Source organism: Giraffa tippelskirchi, chromosome 8 (assembly GCF_054371585.1).
Source record: "Giraffa tippelskirchi isolate mGirTip1 chromosome 8, T2T-mGirTip1v1.2.pri, whole genome shotgun sequence".
NCBI lineage: Eukaryota > Metazoa > Chordata > Mammalia > Artiodactyla > Giraffidae > Giraffa > Giraffa tippelskirchi.
The window spans coordinates 93915350-93931156 of NC_137282.1; the positions used below are offsets into that span (position 1 = coordinate 93915350).

The following is a 15807-nucleotide window of genomic DNA, read 5'->3' on the forward strand; positions in this document are numbered from 1 at the left end:
AGTTTCACTAATTAATATCTTAATTACAAATTGACATTTTCATTTCGAATTTTTAAGTCAAATTTTAATCTCCCAAATTCTACATTACATTTTTTCATGAATACAAAACCTTTCTCCATCCTGCTGAATATCTTCTTCTGATCATTCCATTACCTGTAGGTCCCTGGACATCTTTTCTTCTGACTTTTGATTGGGTGTCTTTCTTTCATGGTGTTGATTTCCCTCATTTGTGGTGTGTCATGATTATATGCTTATTGTTTGCTTGAAAATCTGTTTGCCAGCTCTTCTGTTTACCACTGCCTGTTTCTAGTGATTAACAGGGGACAAATGGTTTGTCTCCCTTGTGTGTGGGCTTTTAACCCACCTGGCAGTCAGTACATTACTTGGGCACTGCTTCGCCTCACTGAGTCTAGCACCCACACTCAAGGATTTAGTTTGTGGGTAAACACAGCTGCCATCCACTATCTAACACAAAAAGAAAAGAAAAATAAAGGCAGAGCTCCAAATGTAAAGTTCCAATTAAAAACTCTGATAAGCTCCCTGATTAATAATCCTGATGAATTCCCCTTTTATTTCATATTTCCATTGTCTGTACCTCAAGCTTAGTCTTGCTCTCCTTTTCTATTGTAGATTTAAATCTATCTTTGCTATAGATTTTATGTGTTTGTTTTCTAATATTTTTGTCATTTCATGACATTTTGGCAAGGGAGGGAGAATAGACACAATAAAAAAATCAACCTTTAATTTTCAATCATAAGAGCCCCCATAACTGTATTAAAATAATTAATATGATAAAATTTTCACATTATTACCTCTCACAACAATGCCATGAATATCAGCAAATTTCAAGACTAAAACGATCAAGCATTTTCAATAGAGTCTTTAGACAATACTTTGGATCTCAAAAAATGAAAAGAAACAAATCTGTGACACCTCAAAAGCAAATCTAACCATTCTATTTCATTTGGCTTCAGCATATATCAGAGAATCAATCCAGCCTGATAAGTGATGAATAGCTACAAACATAGTACCTCTTCAACAACTGTCAAGTTGACATTCCAACTGTAGGAATCTAGTAAAGCTATTTAATTTTTCTGAGAACTTTCATAATTGCTACAGCCAACATCTCTTTCTCATCAAAATATCCAAAGAAATGGGCTCAGAAGAGAGAGCATGTATGTGTGTATATGGCAAGGAAGAAATTGTATCCTGAGGGCCCAGAATGTAGTTAATATTCATTAACAATTCACTGAAATGAATTCAACAACAACAACAAAACATTTTGCCTCTGAAGGATCTAACTTTACTCTAGCATCTTGGGGCATAATTTGGCAAATTTCCCTTCAGCTTATAACTACGGATATATTTTATACTACATATAACAAACCCTTAAGATTATTGTTGTTCTTTTCAGTTCCTCAAAACTTTATAGTCTAGTATGGTAAATACCAGTACTGAGTACAAGATGCAAGTAGGATCATATAGAAAGGACAAAGAAGACAGAGGAAAAAACAGTCTAGGAACAGATGGGACAAAAGTCAGAGGTGACAGTAGGCTTGGTTTATGCCGGGACAAGACTGAACCAATCCCGCGGTTACCTCCTTGACTTTCATCTCATCCATTCCTTTCCCCAGACTGTCTTTCTGTTATGTCTTGTCCTTTCTGTACAACCAAATGGCATGCTGTGCTGCTATAATACTTTTCATGTATGCATGCATCCTAAGTCCCTTCAGTTGTGTCCCACTCTTCGCAATCCTTTGAAGTACAGCCCACCAGGCTTCTCTGTCCATAGAATTCTCCAAGTAAGAATACTGGAGTGGGTTACCATGCCCTCCTCCAGGGGATCTTCTCAACCCAGGGATTGAAACTATGTCTCTTATGTCTCCTGCATTGGCAGGTGGGTTCTTTACTGCTAGTGACAACTGGGCAGCCCAGTACTTCTCATAACAGACTATAATGCTTCCCAAAGTAAAGACCACAGTGACAACACCTTTGTTAAGTTAGTGTTAGTTATTTTATGGACGTTTGGTCTGCCTCACACTACTTTTTTCATACAAAAAGAAAACTTTGAGATTTATTAAAATGCCTACTGTACAAAAAATAATAATACTAATTGACAAAGTCAGGGATAAAGGAAAGTAGAGGAAATAATCCAGTTAGAGACTGGCTCTATGGTTCTCAGAGACTGAGGCAAAGTAAATATTGTAAGTTTTTATATGAAAAATAAACTAGTTACGTTATACCAAAAAACAGAGCATTTGTAAGTATCTCTGGCTGCTAGAAAAGAAAGTGGTGTTGGAAAAGTTAAATGCCTTGCCCAATGTCCCCTGGCTTCTTTAGTTAGAGGAAAATACTGGTCTCTTGACTTCAGTGTTATTGCTGCAATATCACACTGAAACCAAATACACAGTGAAAATTAGTTGCTATTATGGCAACCCCTGGGAGAAACAGAGATACCTATTCCCCTGTGAGGGATAGGAAATTAAGCTAAGAACCCAACACAAATGTTCTGTGAGGAAGCTGGGTAGAGTGAGAAGATATGAAATGACCTGATCACCCTTAAAGAGGAAACAGTGGTGAGGCAGCAACCTCAGAGGCACATAAGATCCCTACTGCCAGAGGGAGTGGGAGGTTTAAAAGGCTGGGAAACCAGTTTCTAGAACATTCTATATATACACAGAGTCTTAGAAGAAGCAAATTGTTAAGTACTATGCTAAACTATGACTGAGAAGACAGATTTTAAAAAACTTCCTAGGGCACTGGTCCAGAAGAAAACAAAAATTAAGGTCAAGTCTACATCAGCCAGTAACAGACTTCTGGGCCCTTAGATTCATTTATTTGGCTCTCCTGACTGTTTGGCTCAGTTATCCCTTAGCAAGTGTAAAAAATGCTTGAACACCACCACCCTGGGATCCTGTTCAACCAATTCAGATAGCTGTGGCCTTTTAACTCACATCCAAGTGACTTGGCCTTGTACCAATATCATTTCCCCTAGTAGAGCCTAAGCGAGAGAGTACACAGCTCAGAGAGCCAGGAGTTAACTGGCTGTTCCCATTCCAGAAAGGTCTGGTTCTTTTCCTAGATAAGGAAACAATACTATATCAAGATGTTTCTATCATTCAATATTACATATCACACTGGATCCACAACTATAAAAAGAGAATTAGTGGCAATACCACTGTCTATTCTTAAAGCATCTCTCTTGAGGTGCTTTAGGCAACTGAATTTTACTTTTCCAGCCCAATCCCTTGGGAAATAAATAGTGATGATTTATTAAAACTTACATTTTACAGATAAGAAAGACCAACAAAAAGAAGTTGACATGCAGAAGGGGACAGAGTGTCTTGAGGCTACACTCTACTTGTTGAACCGCATTTCTTCCTTATGCAAAAGATATAGAACATGCACATTTACTTATATGTAGCTGACTGTCACTTACTTCACAGCACAGTGCTAAGGTACTCTGTGGACCTGGCCATATTTGGGCCCCCACTCTGTGCCACCATGTTCCTTTGCCAGGGTCATGGTTTCCTGCCTTTTCTCCCATGAAGCCCATTTTTGAAGATGTCTAAAACAGTTTTTGAATGGCAAGTTGCTTCCTCCTACAACAGCAAAAATCTAGGCAATTCCAATGTCCCTTACAATAATGTGGTCATAATAACCTCTTCAAGTTTGTCTGCCTATAATCAGTCTTTTTTTTAAAATATACAACCAATTTATTGGTTTATATTGTCTCAATTCCTCCTGTCTTTATAGAATAGCATGACTCTCAGAGCCAGGCGGTATATTAAATTTATAGTTATTGAGTTGCATTATTATTTAGTAGGAGGCAGTAATGACCTTATAGAGGGAATAATCATAATATACAAAGAACAGGAGAATGCATCAGATAAAATTAAAGAGCTATTACTCCCTCCAAAGTAAGTTTTAATAAAAGATTCTGAAGGAAGACAGCTTTATTTTGGTGAAAGACATCGAACGGCCTGGGTACAAAAAGCAGAGATTATAAGAAGCAGGCAGTAGTGCCCCCTGGGTTGCCTGTTAAGAAGTCTGCCCTGTACAGTTTCTGGAGAACTTTAGAAATGCAAATAACCTGGACAGATTAACAGCACCCGAAGATAACTAGCAGGATACAAAGAAACAGCACCTTTCACTGTGAGGAGGCGTTTTCCTTCAGGCAAACAAAGAAACAGGACAGAGTCAACATCTGTTTCATATAACAGCTTGGCTGCTGAAAGAAGCAAACTTTAAAAAATGGCTTAGCTGACAACCCTCAAAAATCATTCAGTCACTATTGCATGGGCTGAAGTAAATGGGTAAATAAACACAACTTGCACTCTCCATACTACCCTCACCGCCTTTCCTCTAAAGAAAGTGCAAACAAAAATCCTCATATCTTCCCTTTTGATTGGCAACTAACAGCAATGAATCCTGAAGTGTGAAAGATAGCTAAGTAACTGATTTTTAGCTTTGCCCTGCCTTCCCCAAAGTCAACTGGGAAGATAAGACTGCCAAAGAGTATATTGGGTTGGGACCGTGGCCAAGATAGGGGGATGGGGAAACAGTTCAGACATAACTCATTAGAATATTAAAGGGAAGAAAACAAGTCATTTGGCAAAACCAACCATTTTTTGGTTGGTTCCAGAATTCAGTTCAAGAAAGAAAAGGCAATATTATGATGTCTGGACCCTTATCAATAAGTGGTAACAAACCAAATGTGTTAAGAGATGAAATTTTCCTCTCTGGACTCTATCAATTTGTAAACAAAATTTCAGAATCAAGAGAAAGCCATCTAAGAAGGTATAAAACTCTATTCGTAGATTTAAGAACTGGACATTTCTAAGATGAAAAATTATCAGTGCTGTGATGTCACTGCAGTGACCACTGCTTCCAACTCAGTTAAACGCCAGATGCTTTGCTCACCTTAGTAATGTGGTTAAAATACGTAAGTCAAACAGAATGAAAGCAACTGAGAGGCACTAAGACAGACAAGAGATTTTTCTGGCGGAATCTGAAAACAGAAAGAAAGGTGATTAGGTGGAAAGGGACAAAAACATCTACTATTAACACATGTGCAGTGGCAAAAAATATGCTGGGCAGATAAACAAGAATCCAACGAGGTCCCTTTCGATGACTTTCAGCTAGAACACCACGCAGGAAAAGATCACTTTGTCTATGAGGGAGAGAGATATGACCACAAAGGAAAAAGCAATCATATGTGATTTGTTTTATATTCAGAGAACTTGGGATGAAAAAGGCATTATTTAAAGGTGCTTTTGTGGGGTGTGAGGGAGTGAGGGTATAACTATAATAAAAGTAAATCTTGCAGAAATATTAAGGCCAGACAGTCTCTAAGTACTTGACTTACATTAACTAATTTGGTCCTCACAAGGATTACACAATATAGGGACTATTAGTACAATTTACAGATAAGGAAACAAAGATACAGGAAAGCAGACTTATCTGGAACCATAGAGAATGGCTGAGCTTAGAAACAAATCACCAGGAGGAAGGAAATCCTTCAAAAGATTAATCTTTCTGTCTATCCAGGATCCTGCTTGGTGTCTTGTACAACATCCAGAAAAATAAAAATAATAGGACAAGACAAGCAGAGTAATTAATAAAGCTAAAGGAGAAAGAATTTAGATTAGTTTAAAAAAGACTTTCCAAATTAAAGAATATGCAGGAAAAAAAAGTTCACTGAGAGATACTACAGAATGCCCTCCATAGGGATCAGAACTGGATGATATTAAAAAAAAAGAACCCCTTCAAGTATGGAAGGGATTAACCCAGAACTTTGTTTTAGGCCTATAAGAAATACTTGGCTTTAATTCAAGGAGAGAAGTTTAGTTCACGTTAAGAGTTTCCCCTTGTGTTGATTAGCCAATCTATGCAGGGACTATGCTTATGTTGACACTATAACCACCAACATTTTCTAGAACTCGGCCTGAGTATATAATATGCATTCAGTAAATATTTGTTGACTGAATTAGAAAAAAAAAGAGTATGAAAATGACGACTTTGTGGTAGACTACCTAGAGTAAGTTAAGACTCTGCTTCAGAAGGCAGTCTTGAAGAAATCAGAAGAGGAAAGCATGACTACAACACTAGAGTCACAATTACAATGGAGGAAGAGTTGACCTGACCTCTAAATAGAGTAAGACAGAAAATGAATAATAAAAGCAGCTGCAATGATTAGGGATAACATCCTACAGTTTTGAGTAGAGCGTAGTGTTCATGTGTAACCAATACAGTGTTAATGAAAATAATACCAACATGTGAAAACTTTAAATTGTTCATATAACAGTGGTAAGAACAGTGGCAGACAACACCTGGGAGCACTTCTCTTGTGCCAGGCACTGGGTAAAATGCTTCAGGTACAGGGTACCCTGGTTAAGTGCAAGGGCTCAGATCGACTCCCAGAAATCCTTCTCCAAATAACTTTGAACAAACCACTTGACCTATGTCTAGGTGTCCTGTGTCTCACTATCTGTCAGATAATAACAGCATCTACTCTCTAGGCATGAAGTTGCAAAGATTAAGTGAGAATGTGTGGGGAGTGAAAATAGAAGAAATTTTAGAGTTCTAGAGTAATCAGTACAGCCTGATGAGTGGGATAGGTAAGATGAGGAGAATAGGTCATTCTCAAAATAGTGTAAACAGGACTCACCCATCAATCATACCACTGGGCTGGATTGTCTCTGTGTCATCCTTTATATTTACTTTCCTCTTAATTTCATCACTTTCAAAATTAATTTCAAATATTGGTTTTCATGAATGTCTCTATCACTGAACCACAGGTCTCTTTAAATATCATTTATTCCCAGTCCCTAGAAGCATGCTTGACACACAAATAATGGTGCTAGAATAACTGCATGAACAGTAGGAAAAGATCATTTGAAAAAATTGCTATGAATGAAATTTATAGGAATTTTTAGGTGCAAGATATAAGAAATATCCTCATAAAAGAGAAAATTGATAATAGCATAGAATTCTCTCTAATATAAATTATGTAGTACACACACACACATTAGTGTGTGTGTGTGAACACAAGGTTTGCTATTTCTAGTAAGATCTACCAAAAGTGACTTTCATTTAACTCCATTAGTCATTATTATTTCATTCTAAACCACTTCTTACCTTTACACCTATCTGCTTGAGTTTCTTCCTTGATTTCAGAATCTTCGCCTGGATTGACAACCTGGTTGAATTCTGATTAACCTGTCTTCTGAGTTAACTCTCTACTGGTAAATAACAGCTTCACATCTTTACACATTGATTTGAAAATTCTCAACTCTTTCCTCTTGAACTTAGAAAATGTTGGGTCAAGCAACTTCCTCTCAAACAATTTGATTTTAGGAGGTCATAATTTTCCCTAAAGGCCTCATATCTTATATTGGGATGAGCCTCTTGGGATATAAGATTTACTCTAAATCCTATGAAAACTATATGCATGTTAGTCTGATTTTCATACATTCTTGGCTGATCTAGGGCCCAGTCCTACCCCCAGGTAGAGGAGGTGCTCAAAAAAATATTTGTTGAGTAAAGGAATTAGTGAGTGAAAAGTCAAGGACTGAACTTCCTCCACTGCTTGCTTATGAGCACACAACATAGGATACACAATTAGATTCTATGCAGAAAATCACCTCCTTGAGATAGCCTCTCAACTGAAAAGAGCTATTAAATTTTCAGGAGTAGAAGAATCTGTGCTTAAGTGAGTAATCTGCTCTTCAACACCACCTGCCAAGCACCACACATCACTAGTCTGAAACTAATGTATGGATCCCAACCCTGAAGCTCTATCTTGTACCTACATCTCTCCATTACATCATGCAAGGGCACAACTAAAGTATTTCCACCAAACTCTACAGTATCCTCTTCACTGTAATTTCCATTTCAGTAATTGCCAGGGCACATACAGTTCTTCCAGCAAAATTAAACCCTGCTTGAGAACAGACGGATTCCCACCTTATACACCCCTTTCCTCTAATTTGATCTTTTGAATTGTACTGAGTTTCAATGGCACAGTTAAGATTATAATAAATTCTGCACTATAAAAAATTGTTAAGATGCATTATACATTTTGTATATCATCGAAGTAAACATCAATAGTAAACATCTTAATTAATCAACAGTTTCTTACATTTGGAGGGTATTTAATAAAAATTTTGCATCTAGCCTAGTAATAATAATATTAAGTATCAATAGTATTTAAAAATAATAGAATTCTCAAACCATTCAGTTGGATTCCATGGATGTTTATACTATGTTCTCTGAAGCCACAAAGTAATATTAAAATATTTAATACAAGTCTTAAAATTTTTGCACAGAAAATTTTTCTATTATAAGAACATTCATGTTTTATCATTTTTGTTAGTCAAAATGACAAAACCAATGTCAAAGAAAAACCAGAATTTATCAACCATAGTTTATTTTAAATATTAATACTATAAAAGTCAAAGTGGCTATAAAACAGACTGACAGAAGTAAACCTGGAAAGATCAGCCAATGCATCATTATATAAAAATAAGAAGGCATAAAAATACTATTAAGATGGCATACGGTCTGGGTTTTAATTTCATCAATCTAATAATAGGTCACAGAATGAGCTTAAAAAAAAACAAAAAAGAGTAAGGTCAAGATCACAAAGTGGTTAAAGAGATGGAAGAGAACTCTCTTCTAAGTCATTAAACTCACCCATATTATACTGAACTCCAGAGGACATCATTTTCCTATACCATTAGAGAAATCAGCAGTTTCATTGAATTGACTGATTTCTTTGTTAACCTACTTACATGGGTAAAGACGCTGACTGACATAAAATACAATCAAAAAAATTCCAGACACGGAGTGCAATGAAAGACTGAGTGATGTATGGTTTGGGGTAAAGCCTATCCAATGAATGTGCTTGACCAACAAAGAATCTACTGGCAAAGACTTATTATCAGAACAAACACATTCTAAAAAGATCTAATACAATAAAACCTGCAGTATGAATACAAACTACTCTAAAATACAGTTCTTTGCATAATGTATAGCTTTTTTCTATGATTATACTAAAACTCTATTTTTTCCATTCAAGAATAAATTTCATAAGTAAAACCAACAAGTATAGAGTATGAAATGGCACTAGTAGTGTAGCACTACATAAATAAACATACATTATGTTTATGTCAATTAGAACTCTTCAACTACCTTTAAAATATATATAAAGAAAAAAATATTTCTAGGAAATGTATTATTAAGAGAAAAGGTAAAAATAAGTCACCTCCTAGAATAATACATCATCATCATGTTTTAATTATATGTAACACATTCATATGAACTTAGTAGAAGTTAGAGTCAGACATGGAAAAGATATAAGATATACCTCCAAGTTCTTTGACATTCAAGATGGCATTCTGGAATGGCACTGCTTTTATACTAAAACCTACAATTAGAAAACAAAAAAAAAAGAATTAGCAACTTAACTTTTAAAAATGTATAAGATTCTCAAATTCTCTCTTTTTGGCAGATGAAGAACTATTTTTCATAGCTCATATTTACACCAGAAACACATAATTTTCAAGATAAATTATAACCTAGTATTATCTTCTATCATTTTGCAAAATATACATGTATGCTACAGCAAAATATAACTCTTTTCTTCCAAATACTGCCTCATTCCTTCATACATAATGGCTCTTTGTAAATTTTACCAGTTGTGAGAAAGACACATGAAAGTATATAGAAACTCCAAAGAAAATATTAAACTTATCATGATCTTTACATCTAATTCCTAAAGTTAATTTTCCCTCACATATAACTTAGCAACCCTAAACTATCTAAATTATAATCATCCTATATTGGAATTACATAGTATTTATGTTAGTATTTTCTTTCAAGGACATGGTTAAAGTCATACATAAATTATTCTTAGATGTACAATCATAATTACCCATTTATGCATTTTATAATGCATTTAATAAATGATTTTTATTATCAAAGTATATTCTGCATATAGTGCTATGACTAATTCTGTATTTAGAAGTTAATTATCATAATCTAAGACAATCAATTCAGGTGTAATGTGAATGTACATTTACCTATACACACACACACACACACAAATACATATACTGAATATTTCTGAAATGATCCACAAGAAACTGGAACATATAATGGGGGAGAACTAGGTATCTATAAATCTTTAATAGGGGAGATTCTTTAGTTTCATTTAAATGTTTTGTATATACAGGAACTTCTTTTTCAATTAAAAGCTCTATTACTTTTTAAAAATTTATGTCTTTTTAATTGGAGAATAATTGCTTTACAATGTTGTGTTGGTTTCTGCCATATATCAACATAAATCAGCACAGGTATACACATGTACGCCTCAACTCTTGGACCTCCCTGCCACCTCCCACCCCATTCCACTACTCAAGGTTGTCACAGAGCACCAGGTTTGAGCTCCCTGCATCCTACAGCAAATTCCCACTGGCTATTTATTTTACATATGGTAATGTATATGTTTCAATGCTACTCTCTCAATTCTTCTCACCCTCTCCTTCCCCCACCGTGTCCACTATTCTGTTTTTTATGTCTGCATCTCCATTACTGTCTTACAAATAGGTTCATCAGTACCATGTTTCTAGATTCCACATACATGCATTAATATATGATATTTGTCTTTCTTTTTCCGACCTCACTCTGTATACTAGGTTTTAGGTTCATCCACCTAATTAGAACTGACTTAAATGTATTCCTTTTCATGGCAGAGTAATATTTCATTGTATATATGTACCATAGCTTCTGTATCCATTCATCTGCCAATGGACATCTAGGCTACTTCCATGTCCTAGCTATTGTAAATAGTGCTGCAATGGATGTTGTGGTACAAGTATCTTTTTTAATTATGCTTTCCTCAGGCTATATGCCCATTAGTGGGACTGTTGGGTCATATGGTAGTTTTACTCTACTTTTTAAGGAATTTCCATACTGTTCTCCATATAGGCTGTATCACTTTTCCACCAACAATGCAAGAAGATTTCCTTTTCTCCACACCCTCTTCAGCATTCATTGTTTGTAGATTTTTTGCTGACTAGAGTCAGGTGACACCTCATTGTAATTTTGATTTGTATTTCTCCAATAATTAGTGATGTTGAGCACCTTTTCTTGTGTAGATTGGCCATCTGTATGTCTTCTTTGGAAAAAAATGTCCGTTTAGGTCTTCTGCTCATTTTCTGATAGGGCTGTTTGTTTTTCAGGTATTGAGCTGTATGAATTGCTTATATATTCCGGACATTAATCCTTTGTCAGTTGTTTCATTTGCAATTATTTTTTCCCATTCTGACAGCTGGCTTTCAATCTTGTTTGTTGTTTCCTTTGCAAAAGCTTTTCCTTACAAAAGGTTTTAAGTTTAATTAGGTCTCATTTATTTTTGTTTTTATTTCCAGTACTCTAGGAGGTGGGTCAAAGAGGATCTTGCTGTGATATATGTCAAAGAGTATACTGCCTATGTTTTCACCTAAGAGCTTTATCGTTTCTGGCCTTCCATTTAAGTCTTTAATCCATTTTGAGTTTATTTCTATGTATGGTATTAGGAAGTGTTCTAGTTTCATTCTTTTACATGTAGCTGTCCATTTTTCCCAGAAATGTTTATTGAAGAGGCTGTCTTTTCTCCACTGTATATTCTTGACTCCTTTGTCAAAGATAAGTTGCCCTTAGGTGCATTGGTTTATCTCTGGGTAAGTTCAGTTCAGTTCAGTCGCTCAGTCATGTCCGACTCTTTGCGACCCCAGGAACCGCAGCATGCCAGGCCTCCCTGTCCATCACCAACTCCCGGAGCCTACCCAAACCCGTGTCCATCGAGTTGGTGATGCCATCAAGCCATCTCATCCTCTGTCGTCCCCTTTTCCTCCTGCCCCCAATCCTTCCCAGCATTAGGGTCTTTTCCAATGAGTCAACTCTTCACATGAGGTGGCCAAAGTATTGGAGTTTCAGCTTCAACATCAGTCCTTCCAATGAACACCCAGCACTGATCTCCCTTAGGATGAACTGGATGGATCTCCTTGCAGTCCAAGGGACTCTCAAGAGTCTTCTCCAACACCACACTTCAAAAGCATCAATTCTGCAGCACTCAGCTTTCTTCACCGTCCAACTCTCACATCCATACATGACTACTGGAAAAACCATAGCCTTGACTAGACGGACCTTTTTTTGGCAAAGTAATGTCTCTGCTTTTAAATATGCTATCTAGGTTGGTTATAACCTTCTTTCCAAGGAGTAAGCGTCTTTTAATTTCATGGCTGCAATCACCATCTGCAGTGATTTTGGAGCCCAAAAAAATAAAGTCTGACACTGTTTCCACTGTTTCCCCATCTATTTCCCATGAAATGATGGGACCGGACACCATGATCTTAGTTTTCTGAATGTTGAGCTTTAAGCCAACTTTTTCACTCTCCTCTTTCACTTTTATCAAGAGGCTCTTTAGTTCTTCTTCGCTTTCTGCCATAAGGGTGATGTCATCTGCATATCTGAGGTTATTGATATTTCTCCGGGCAATCTCTGGGTAAAAGCTCTACTAATTTCTAAAGCTTATTGAGTAATTCCTGAGCACCCAATTGATTTAAGGTGTTAAGCATTATTTAATATGTACAAGATAAATAAGACAATCATCCTTTCAAGAAATTATCAACAAGGTGGGAGGGAAAACATACAAATACTTTCATTGAAGCAAGTGCTAGAAAAGTTAAAAAGTCCTGAGAAAGGTAAAAAGATGTAAATTACTACATGTGTAAAAACAATTCTTTTACATTGTTTTGTTTTACTTTATACATAAACAAGTTAATATGTGCCTTATTATACTCCACTCTATTATTTCCACTCCTCTGTTGTATACTGCCCTAGAGCTTTAAGATTCTATACATTACCTTTTACCTAGGAGTCAGAAGCTCTATGACTGTGGTCAACCTACTAGCCTTGGTTTTCATCGTTTGTAAACTGGGATGATAGTATCTACGTCACAAAGTTGTGATAATGCGTGTATTATCTTTATCACAGAGCCTGGTACAAATAAGCATACAACATAAAACTGCCAACTTTATATTTCAATTGATGCCATGTTGATGATTTAATCATTAGGTACACATATCTTTTGCCTACCTGAATATATTACAGACTCCTAAGATAGAAATTCTGGTGCTCATTTATTAATCTAAGTACTTAGTTGGAGCCATGAGTGTTATCACTAAATGAAAAGTACCTTTGTTGGAGTTTACGCTCAACTGGCATGTAAACAGTTGAAATATGTTGTGTTGTTATTGTTGTCCAATTGCTAAGTCAAGTCTGACTCTTGGCGATCCCATGAACTGCAGCACGCCAGGCTTCCTTGTCCTTTACTATCTCCTGGAGTATGCTCAAACTCATGTCTATTGAGTTGGTGATGTCATCCAACCATCTCATCCTCTATTGCCCCTTTCTCCACTTGCCCTCAGTCTCTCCCAGCATCAGGGTCTTTTCTAATGAGTTGGCTCTTTGCATCAGTGGCCAAAGTATTAGAGCTTCAGCTTCCGTATCAGTCCTTCCGGTGAATATTCAGTGTTCATTTCCTTTAGGATTGCCTGGTTTGATCTCCTTGCAGTTTAAGAGACTCGCAAGAGCCTTCTCCAGCACCACAGTTCAAAAGCCTCAATTCTGTGGTGTTCAGTCTTCTTTATGGTCCAACTCTCACATCCATACATGACTACTGGAAAAACCATAGCTTTACAGAACATAAATGTTTGTTGGGCTCCCTAAGAATCTTTCAAAACATACTCTTTCAGAGTGGCTTTAATGCAGACAGACACAGTGGGCATAGCATTGTGGTTAATGGTAGATGCAGTCACTGAATCTTAGCAAAACAGCAGGAAGAGTAGGAGGCAGTGCCCTGTGGGTGACATACTGGCATGTATCTTGACCTGCAGGAAAGCCTCGCCAGGTGTCTGGCCTCTGGGAAATTAAGGAAACTCAGTGCCAATCACAATACTCATGCTGGCACTGAAATCTGCCCACGGGAGACTTAGATGCTTGAATATATCTGCCTACCTCACAGAGGTGTTAAATGTATTAAAAGGCAATGATTATGAAATCCTGAAAACAAAAACCCTATGTAAGTGCTAAACAGTCTATCAGTGGTTATGTTCAGGACAAACCGGAGTATGAATTTTCCAGAGAAATGGGAAAAACCCCAACTTTGAAAATAGTTATAGAATAGTTATGGAGCATACTAGCAAAGTTTAATATGCTTTGATTCTTAAAAGCTGACAGTATGCAGGCACCCAGAAGGAAGTAGTATTTTTCCGGAAACTGCCACACCCATATGCAAAACATAACTTTGGAAATTTACTGATCTAACAGGCAGATTATATGATGATTCCCATCTTGAATCCTTGCACAGACTACAAAAATGTCCTTCAGCATTGACTCTAAGCAAAGTAAACCAGCAATGTTATTTATAGGCATATAAATATTCCTTCAGAATACTCATAAATGTTTTCTCTTCACACAGAACATGTGTGGCTAGATTTATACTGCAAAGGTATATGCAGTCTTCCACTTTGCTGTCTTCATATTATTTTTACAATATAGCTGTGGTAATTAATGTTCAGAGGATGAAGCCTAGATAACTAGTCCAGAGAATGTACTATTCATAGAAGAGAAGCAATAGTTTTCTATGTTATTCATCCTGTTTGCAAGGATTAAGAAGAATTAAAATGTAAGGACACATTTTTGGTTCACCAAAAGGGCAATCAAGAAGAACCGTCAGATCAACTGTATTTTATTCCTTTACATTGAATTGGATGAGGTCAAGAAGGGAAATTAGTATTTAGTAGGGATACAAAGGTCAATTCATCAAAACACCTCTTTTGAAGGATCACTATGAATAATAAAAATACGTGGATTGCATAGGCTCCACAGTAAGAACGTCTGGGTTCAAATTCTGGGTCTACCATTACTAACTGTCTGAGCAAGTTATTAAACCCCTCTGTGCCTCAGATTCCTCATTTGTAGAGGAAAATAGTACTCAGTGCTATAAAGTGTTTGGTTTTTTTTTTAAGAAGTAAAACTAAAAATTGTGATTACTAATGGTCATCAAATGACCACTGAAAGCTTTCTCCCAATCAAAATCATGTGTGGCCTCAAGTTCAGGTATATTATGAAAGCAGTGGTAAAAGTAAGAGTTGCTGAAGACACAATCAAAAACAAACATCTATTGAGGACTTCCGTAGACTAAATATTTGTGGTCCTCCTTAACATTTCTTTCCCTCTCAATCAACCAGTCACCAAAGCCTTTCAGTTTCATCTGCCTAATAGTTCTCAAACATGCCTACTTCTCTCCATTCTCACAGCACAACTTTGATCAAACCATCTAGTGAGCCTCCTAACGAAACTCTGTTGTCAGCCTCCTCCATTATCCTCATACACCAGTAGAAGTGTTTTCCTGAAATGAACCTCTGTTTACATCATTCACCTAGTTAAAAGGGTCTGATAGCTTCTCACTTCTCAGGAGCTAGTTCAAAATATCTAACAAAGCTCCATCTGATCTGATTCTTCTTTCCTTCTCTAAGCTTATTTTGTACCATCTCCCCCTATTTATACTTGGTTTCTAAAACAAGCTATATTCCTTGCACCTCGGGACCTCTGCACGGACTGCTGCATAAGTGTGTGTTCTTTGCTCCTCTGGCAAACCAGTCACCCTTCAGGTGTCTGAACGTCACTTTGTCAGGCAAGCTCTCTCTCTCTGTGTTCCTAAAACAGGTTGGTTTTTTTTGGCTCTGTGTGCTTCTG

The 15807-nt window shown here is 36.6% G+C and overlaps 1 protein-coding gene across 11 annotated transcripts in view; it reads right to left on the reverse strand.

Annotated features, from left to right (window-relative positions):
• The window catches only part of ARL15 (ARF like GTPase 15), a 632366-nt gene that overhangs the window by 441171 nt on the left and 175388 nt on the right, over positions 1-15807 (reverse strand). For 10 of the 11 annotated variants that reach the window (XR_014061457.1, XR_014061454.1, XR_014061455.1 and 7 more), the window contains exon 3: positions 9371-9430. The exons of the other annotated variant lie outside the window; for it this stretch is intronic. Coding sequence is in view for 2 of the 10 variants with exons in the window: in XM_081517764.1 (XP_081373890.1) it covers positions 9371-9430 (60 nt within the window). In the remaining 8 variants the exon portion in view is untranslated. The remainder of the gene's footprint in view (positions 1-9370; positions 9431-15807) is intronic. 11 annotated transcript variants of the gene reach the window in all.